This window comes from Panthera onca (genome assembly GCF_046562875.1).
Source record: "Panthera onca isolate mPanOnc1 chromosome E1 unlocalized genomic scaffold, mPanOnc1 haplotype 2 h2.Chr16_ul_1, whole genome shotgun sequence".
Classification (NCBI taxonomy): domain Eukaryota; kingdom Metazoa; phylum Chordata; class Mammalia; order Carnivora; family Felidae; genus Panthera; species Panthera onca.
This window is the reverse complement of record NW_027675808.1, coordinates 57,989-66,989: the sequence shown is the minus strand read 5'-3', so window position 1 is coordinate 66,989 and position 9,001 is coordinate 57,989. Positions and strand designations below refer to the sequence as shown.

The window sequence follows — 9,001 nt, the reverse complement described above, 5'->3', positions numbered from 1 at the left end:
TAAATGTACTCAGATTCATCTAGTCTAAAATCGAGGAGAGGTGGTTCTCGCTCCTAGAGACAGAATTATTGAAGAGGCAGCCCGCACACACTCAGGTGCCACATCTCCAACAGCTGGTTTTATAAATGGAAACAGGCACTGGGACCCCTTCTTCTCCCCTTCCCAGAAAGGCTGATGGAGAGCCTGGCCCAGATCAGTGGAGCTTTCTTCCAAGAACTGTCCCGTTCCCAGACCAGCCCTGTAGACACCCCCAAAGTCCCCCTGGACCTGCAGGTAGCAGTACCTCTCCACCCCAGTACTCACCCCACACTCAGGCCCTAAGATCCCACTTGACCTGAGCCTGCAGGTATGAAGTGTCCAAAGCACAAGACATCTGTCCCCACCCCCACCAACACACACTCTTGACCTTTTGTTCTGGGTCCATGTGAAAGAGAAATGTCAACTCTACCAAGTAAAGGAAACAAACAACTTCCTGGCTAGATGAGAATAACCAGAACCTTAAGCTTCATGCCTGGGGGCTGACGGGTACCTAAAGGTGCTCCCTTGGTGATAGGGGTGATCAAAACCTGTATGCTTGTCCTGAGAACCACCAGGCGGGAAGCACCAACTGCACTGATGCCCTCAGGGAGGCAAAACTAGGGTAGACGTTATTGGTCCGATTTTACAAGTGGGAACCTTCCGGGCAGGAGGCCAACAGACAGCCTCGGTAGACAGCACGGTAGATAGTGCTGTGCCCAGGCAAGGTCGTGAACCCAGAAGGCGGCCGGGATCTAGTGAGACGCAGACACTGCTGGGGGCGGGCAGTAGGACACGTTCCGCCCGACACTGGTGGGCTAGCCTGGTGGCCTCGCCTCTTCGTGCGCATCTCGGGTCGCAGAGTCCCCAGCCTCCCAGATCACTCACCTGCTCTGGAGCTGGGAACTTGGGCTTTCCTGAGCGCTGGCCCCGCCCCGAGGCTCCGCCGGCCCTGCGCTGGGCTCCGCGGTCCGGGGGCGGGGCCGGACGCCGAACCAACGTGATGGCGTCAGGCGCCGCGAGCGCCGTTTCCTGTTGTCCCTGGCCCGGAGGCCGCAGCGCCTGGTCGGAGGCTTAGGGGCTGCAGTGGCCAGGAGTGCCCCGCGCCCCCTCCCCGCTCCCTCTGGTGAGTTAGGGGTCAGAGGGCGAGGAGGGTGAGAAGGGGACGGCGGGGCCGAGACGAGAACGGGCGATGGGTCACCAGCCCTGTCCGTGATCGCAAACCCTTGGTTGCTTTGAAACTGTCCTGCTTCAGAGCCTTTTCCCTGCCCGGCCTGAGCCCCGCACCCTACCCCACTCGGACCCGAGCCTTCAGCCCAAACAGCCAGTGCTGACCCGTCCCCTTCCTCTTCTCCACCCGTGACCCGAGCCCAGCCCTTACCCTCACCCCTTCACCACTGGTCTTGCGTAAGTGCAGCCACACTCGACCCCACGGTAGCCCACTTCCAACCCCTAGGACAGCCACTTCCCTCCGCCTCCCTCTAACGCATCTCCTTCTCACCCCTCAACCCCTTTGGCAATCCCAGTGCTCCACGCAAACCTCCTCGAGCCCCCCCTCCCCCTCCCCGTCTTTCTGGCTTACCCCTTTTCAGGCTCAGCTTTCTTATCCCAGCCCCCCTGCTCAGCCCCCCAAGGTCTGCTCAGCCAAAACACCCACCTCCCCCCACTCATTTAATACCTACCACTACAGTAGATGCCCTATTGCGCTTACCCCCCTCTTCTTGATAACTCTGATCTCAGCCCTATCTCAAGTCTTGTATGTATCTTCTTGCCCTCACCCACTCAACCCCTAACTTCCAAGCCCACCGCATACTTTCTTTCCATCCCCAGCCAGCCTGAGGACACTTCATTCCTGAGTCTTTGCTAAACCACCCCCCAACTCTTGCTGCCCTAGTTCCCACCACCCCTACCCAATCTTGTTAGATTGACGTCTTCCTATCCCCATTTCAACTCTTCATCCCAGCTCTGTGCCCACTCTTCCCTTGATGTGGTCCCCATTTGATCTGAGAACCTAGTGCAGTCCCCTGCCAACCCCACCTGCTTTCTCAGAGCCAGGCACTTGCCGAACACCTCAATTGAGGCAGGGCCTCAGATGGTAAGTAAGTGTGGAGGAGTAGAGATCCTTCTCCCGTGGGTCAAGTGCTTTTCCTGGATGTCAGGCCCCCTGTACCTGTCCTTAAGGATTGTATTCCTGGCATCCATATTACATTACTCGCGTTGGCTGCTGGAATGATAGGTATCATCCAAATACCTGGAAGGTGAGGGAGCTACTCATTCAGCTGGGGCAGTGGAAGCTTATCACTTCCTTTTGGGTGACGATCTGGAGAAACTCAAGCGGTTCCACTGTGTGGGGTTGGCTGTGGTCACAGAATCATGTCCATGTGCATTGCCCTGCCGCTCAGAAAGGACCCTCACCCAGTGCTCCTCCTGGCCAGAACTGGTTGTAGATTAGTCCCGCTACCGAATGTGCCAGAGGTGACGTTACATGTTGTGAAGAGTAGAGATGAGTGGATCCTGGGGACGCCGAGGCCTCCGTGGAGGCTGTTGAATTGCTTCCTCTTTTTGCAGGTGCTGGATCATTGAGTTTTGACCATTTTGATTACCCATGAACACAGAGAGTCAAGTTATCTCAGAGTAGCTAGACATTCTTGAGGCACCCAGGCTCCATGGTTAACATTTATAATCTCCTGGGATTTGGGGGTGCACATCCCCTCTAAGTTCTGGTGACCAAACTCCAAAGGATTGGCCACTTGACAGCCATTGTAAAGGACCCCAAAGAAGACCCCTTGTGTTTGCTTGCATTTATAGTCTCACGCCTTTGAGAATCGGATGTCCTTTTACCTTCAATATCCCCTTCCGTTAAGGTGTGATCTCTGAAGGGTTTCAGCCTGTTGGCAGCTTGGTGTAATGGAAGGAGTTCTGCAGTGACCCCACCACTGAGAAGTTGTATACCTCAACTTCTTACAGTCTGAAACGGTCTGAGCCTTTTTATTTTACTCATCTGTTCATTCAGCAAGTATTTTGTGAGCACCACTGTGTGCCGTGCACTGTTTGAAGCATTAGAAAGACAATGGTGAATGAGTCAGGCAAAGGTCCTGCTTTCATTCACTCAGAGTTTGGTCCTTGCCAGAATCTTAAGGGATCTGGGACAAGAATATGGGAGAGATGGGTGTTGTTGGATGGAAGGAGGGAGGGAGGAAAGAAAGATACCCAGTGTTCCTAGACCTCACATTTCTGGCCTCACCCACTAGCCTTTGGACTGGGAATCACGAGCCAGAAGTTGCTTGCCCTCCAGCTGATATTCAGTTGCTTTGTCGCCCTACCCACTCCCCCCCCCCCCACACCCATCCCACCCCCCACAGGGCTCTTGTCTAGAAATCCAACTTTCTTCAGGTAGAAGGAGGTGCTGTTTACTCAGCACTCACATGTCTGAAGTATCAGCTGTCTTTCTGAATCAGAAGATAACTTTGTCATTTGTTTCCAGCTGAAAACCCTGACTCATCACCTGGTACAGCAGCTGGAGGGCTTAAACACCGGCCTGTTGTCCTGCATAGCCAGGTGCAGGATCGGAGTCAGGCCGTAGAGACGAGGCTGTCGCGGATGGCGGGGAAGTCTCTAAGAAGAAGAGGTTGCTGTTTACTGATGAACGGAGTGTTTCGAAAGTGGTGAAGCCAGGTTATCCATTTCTTCTTCTAATGTAAGTCTCATCTGAGTCCTTCTCCTCTTTTCGTTCTTCCTTAGTCTCTGGAGGAAGTGAAATTGGATGTTTATAGAAGGCCAGGCAGTATCACGAAGAGAATCAACCCCAACGATTCCTTCCTGTGTGTTGGAACATTTGAGGAGGGACAGCTCGGAAACCTGGCTGCCATGGAAAGGACCTGTGGTCAGCTAGTTGGGGCCACAGATCTGATGGGCAAGATTGTTTCTTGTCAGTGTTAGGCCTTCTTTGATAAGGTGGAGCTTCTGAAGAGTCTGTGAATAATAAGTTTGCCTGAAACTCTTTGAACCAAGGACCTGGGACAGTATGAACTGACGAAAGGCACAGAGCTTGGAATGAGAAAATTCTGTCCCTCACCTGAGGCATGTTTCTACTGAGCCTCAGTTTTCTCTTCTGTGAATGAGGGATACTCATCCTTCTCTCACAGGATTGTTTTAAGAATTAAATGAGGATAGAGAATGAGATCCTGTGCCAGAGTGAACCAATACAGAGGGGCAGAGGTAGACGAAGGGTGACTTAAGAGTTTCCTAAAGGCACACGGCACTCACCTTTTCTGCTCCACTGTATCAGGGATGTTTGAACTCTCTACTTGCTCTCTTTCTTCTGGGTCTCCTGAAGACCCACCCCTCTTTCGTTTGCTTCTTGGTGTCAGTGAAGACAGCTCTGAAGATAGAAAGTGAAACCAGTCCCATAGCATGGTAGATGGGGGTCTGGCTCACCCAAGGAGCCTGCTGGAGTGCTGACCTAGCAGTCAGGAGACCCAGAGCCCAGAGATCTCACATCGTAGATGGTCGTGGTCCTGCCTCTGAGCCATTTCCTGCCTTCCTGAGGCGTTCTAGAACCGACAGGCCTATGTAGGGAGCTTTGGCTTCCTGCAAGGAAAGATGTGCCCGGAACTTTGGCCTGACCCCCACGTCTCAGTTCTGTTTTGTGAATTGTCAAGTGGCAATTCTTCTAGGTTTCTCTGCACTGTTGTCCTTTTGTGACGTTCCCGACACTGTTTTAGGTCACAGTTGTCTCTTGTCTGGCCCTGCTCTGACCTCAGTGTCAGTTTACTTTGTTTTTTCAGCAGACCCTGACTTGGCCAGAGCACCCACTTAATGATAAGCCTCCCTCCCTCCAGTGAATATTATATTCAGTGAATTAGTTGATGAGGCCTCAATGGTCTTCCTCTTCAGATTGCTGAGGCCCAAGCCTTGAGGCCGGCTGAGGGAAGGGCAGTTTTAGGGCTTGAGGCTCTGTCTAGAAGGGCAGGCCCCCGGAATTGCCAGAGGGGATTGGATGCCAGGGTCTCAAAGCCAGCGAGCCTGAACGTGGCCTGCAGGGCTGCGTAGGGTAGCCTTGAAGAAACCCAGCCTCTAGGATCAGGCACGGTTTCAGGACCGACTCTATAGTATGTCCCCTTCTCCCGGTGCCCTGGTGGCCAGAGCATGGAGCTGGTCTCCAGCGAAGGGTCCTGAGGATTCCCAGTGGGTAGGAGCTGGGAAAGTGGTGGAGGGAGAGACAGTCTGATGGGCTGTGGCCAGGGGCTAGTGTTCCTCCTGTCAGTCTGTTGTGCGCTGACCAGAGCTGGTTTCGTGGGGGCCGTCCTCCACACACCTATCTGCCTTTGCATGTCCTTACTTAGGAAGGTCGGCGCTGGGTCCTGTTCACCCTCTGCCGGATCCAGAGGCCAGGGCTTGAATCAGAGCGTCTTTCATCATTTAGGGCCACCCTGCCGTTCTCCATGCCTCACTGTTCGCCTGTAAACCTTTCCTGCCAGACTCAACCCTGATGCTCCCTTGCATCCCGCCACCTGGGCCCCCAGCTGGAGAGCCCTCCTCCCAAGACTTCCCTGCCCCCTCCCCAGCCACCCCTTAGCCCTAGCTCACACCCGCCTCTTCCAGAAGGGTGGATGTCATCCTGGCCGAAGGTGGTAGAGCCCGCCACTGATCAGCCCTGGGATCTTGGGAAGTTCCCTGACCTGGGTCAGCTTTGATTTATCTGGATAATAAAAGAGCTCGCCTAGGGTGGTTACAAGGAATGAATGAAGCAATGTGTGTAAACAGTACAAAATCCATTCATCATGCCTCCATTTGATAACTTCTTTGGGCCATAGGTTTTTGAGAACAGAGACAGCGATGACCTATTTTTTGGTGTCCCTCCATGCTCGGCAGCGTGGTCACTAGAGATCTGTTTAGATGGGAATGTGCCTGCCCAATCCTGGTCCGTCCAAGTGGCTGGGGCGGTCCAGGCGAGCCAACAGCCACCCCCCGAGGCTCAGGTTGAGCCCCCCCCCCCCCCCCCACCTAAGCCACCCCCGGGGGGGTGGGGGGGAAGCCAGTGCCCTGAGGGATTTACCTGTGTACTGACTTCAGGTAGTTGAGCGGACTCATTCAGACAGTGGCCTTTGCCTATAAGGCTTGGCCACATCCAACCGGGGTAATAGATACCATTTATCCTTAGTACCGTCAGGCACTGTGCTGGGCGTTTTCCACATTCATAACCTCCGTTTGAGACGTCTGCCGTGGTGCCCCACCTAGCATGCCTAAGTGGTTAGTGGCAAATTGAGATTCGAACCCGTGTTGTTTCCCTTTAGGCGTGTCCCTGTGCTGCTCCAGCTGGACCCTCGTGCCTGGAGGGGAAGCAGCTATGTAGCAAGAGGCCCTCCCTTTGGAAACTTCCTTCAGTTGTGCTTGTCCCTGCCGAGCTGGCAGACATCGGGCTGGCACAGGAGTCAGAGGCTCCGAATGTGAATTGTGAGCCCCTGCTTCCTGGTCCACGTGGGCTCTTGGCACCTCCAGCGGCAGCATCCCCCTCGCACCCTTAGTTCTGTATCCAAATCGGCCCCTCATTCCCTGCTTTTTTGTGCCAGCGTTTGGTGTGGCATACAGAGGCCTCTCCATGCCCTGATTAGGGTGGACCCACCCACGGCACATAGGATTCCCCACCTCCTGAGATTCGAGCCCTCAGATTTCTTCTCTTCCCTTGTTTCCTTCCTTAAAATCCACTCTTGGCTTTTACTTTTGAATTCAGAGGCCTTTGCATTGCAGTTTGAGGAAGATGGGCTGACCCGCTGCCTGCTGGGGGGAGGGGGAGAATTGGCTGGGGGTGGTGAGCTGGAACCTGCTCATCTGGCCGCGCCGTCTGTCTCTGCAGGTGTCATGTGATTCTCCGAGGGAGCTGCAGTGTGAGCGGAAATGCTCTCGGTGGTGGAGAATGGACTGGACCCCCGGGCTGCCATCCCGGTAGGCAGTCGGAGAGGCTCAAGGGTGGGGAAGGGGGCACGGGACAGCCATGTCATTGGTCTTCCTCACTTTGAAATGAATGAGTACTGTCTGGAAAGCGAGGCTTCGGGCTGAGAAAGAGTTATAGCAGAAGCAGGCTCTGAGGAGACCCTGCCCTTTCTAGAACATCTTATTGGTGATAGAATGGGAATTGATAAAAAACAACGGATTTTAATAGGGGCTGCCTGAAGACCAAGGATTTCTCAAAGGAAGTCATACATATGGGGCGCCTGGGTGGCTCACACGGTTAAGCGTCATGATCGTAAGCGGCTCATGGTCTTGCAGTTTGTGAGGTCAAGCCCTGCATTGGGCTCTCTGCTGTCAGAGCAGAGCCTGCTTTGGATCCTCGGTCCGCTCTGTCTCTGCCCCCTCCCCCACAGGCACATACATGTATGCACATTCTCTCTCTCTCTCTCCCTCTCTCTCCCTCTCTCTCTCTCTCTCTCTCTCTCTCTCTCAAAAATAAGTAAACATTAAAAGAAGGGGCAGCTGGGTGGCTCAGTCGGTTGAGCATCCGACTTCGGCTCAGGTCATGATCTCACGGCTCATGGGCTGGAGGCCCGCATCGGGCTCTGTGCTGCCAGCTCAGTGCCTGGAGGCTGCTTCATATTCTGGGTCTCCCTCTCTCTCTCTGCCCTCTCCCTCCCATGCTGTCTCTCTCTGTCTCTCAAAAATAAATAAACATTAAAAAAAAGAAAAGAGGGCATTAGGGTGGCCTGGGTGCCTCAGACGGTTGAGCGTCCATTTGGCTCAGGTCATGATCTCACGATTTGGGAGTTTGCTGCTGTCACTCCCTAGCCCACTTTGAATCCTCTGTCCTCCTCTCTCTTTGCCTCTCTCTCTCTCTCTCTCTCTCTCTCTCCAGTCAAATAAGCAAACAATAAAAGAAGTATATGACCCATAAGTCATATGAAAAGATGTCTAACATCAAAAGACTGCATACTGTATGACTTCATTTACACAAAATGTCCAGAATTGGCAAATCCATAAAGACAGAAAGTAGATTAGTAGTTGCTAGGGGTTGAGGGAGAGGGGACTAGAGAGGAGTGACTGCTCATGGGCACAGTGTTCCTTTTTGAGACAATGAAAATGTCCTAAAATTAGGTAGTGGCTGTAGTTTCACTATTCTGTGAACATACCAAAAATCACTGAACTGTATAGTTTAAATGAGTGAATTTTAGGCAATGTAAATTGTGTCTCATTAAAGCTGTTATAAAGAAAAAAAAAAAAAAAAACAGGGGCTCCTGGGTGGCTCAGTTGATGGAGCGTCCGACTTCGGCTCAGGTCATGATCTCACGGTCCGTGAGTTCGAGCCCCGCGTCGGGCCCTGTGCTGACCGCTCAGAGCCTGGAGCCTGTTTCAGATTCTGTGTCTCCCTCTCTCTCTGACCCTCCCCCGTTCATGCTCTGTCTCTCTCTGTCTCAAAAATACATAAACATTAAAAAAAAAAAATTTTTTTTTTTAAAAAAAAAAGAACATTCGACTTTTCAAAGAACATTAACATGAACTGTTTGGGCTAAGATAAAAATAAAACAGTAAAATATTTATCCATAATCCTATCAGCTAACAGTTCAAACCAGGTTTTCTGTATTCCCTCCCAATCCTTTTCCAAAACACATAGGTAATTTTGACATGCTTATACTATGACAGAACTGTCTTTATCTTTCCAAAGGATTTTACATATATGTATTTTATAATTGATTTATGTAACAGACCTTAACGGAATACTTACATGTGTCAGGAACCAAGCCAAGTGTTGAGGATGCAAGAATGAAAAAAAAAAGCAAGTCCTGCCCTCAGAGTAATCCCCCCGCCCCCCAACTCCTGTGCTGTAGGTCAGGAAGTATTCGTTCCGTTTAACAGATGAGGAAATTAAGCTCAGTGAGGTTAAGTGAAATGTCTGTAGTGACCCAGCTGTTGACCAACAGAGCTGAGACTAACATCTGCCTCTGACTGCCAGGTCAAGGATCTTTCCTTTTTTCTTTCTTTCTTTTTAAAGTTT

General features: G+C 52.1%; 1 protein-coding gene across 4 annotated transcripts in view; it reads left to right on the top strand.

The window, feature by feature from the left end:
* Nucleotides 1-1,007: 1,007 nt before the first annotated feature.
* Nucleotides 1,008-9,001, top strand: part of LOC144615217 (pleckstrin homology domain-containing family M member 1-like) — a 20,411-nt gene continuing 12,417 nt past the window's right edge. Inside the window, exons 1-3 of one of the 4 annotated variants that reach the window (XM_081794701.1) lie at nucleotides 1,009-1,141; nucleotides 3,570-3,712; nucleotides 6,872-6,960. In XM_081794701.1, the coding sequence (XP_081650827.1) occupies nucleotides 6,913-6,960 (48 nt within the window). In that variant the 5' untranslated portion in view covers nucleotides 1,009-1,141; nucleotides 3,570-3,712; nucleotides 6,872-6,912. Of the gene's footprint in view, nucleotides 1,142-3,569; nucleotides 3,713-6,285; nucleotides 6,472-6,871; nucleotides 6,961-9,001 lie in introns of those variants that run through there. The other 3 variants (XM_078442092.2, XM_078442089.2, XM_078442090.2) reach the window with 3 other exon arrangements.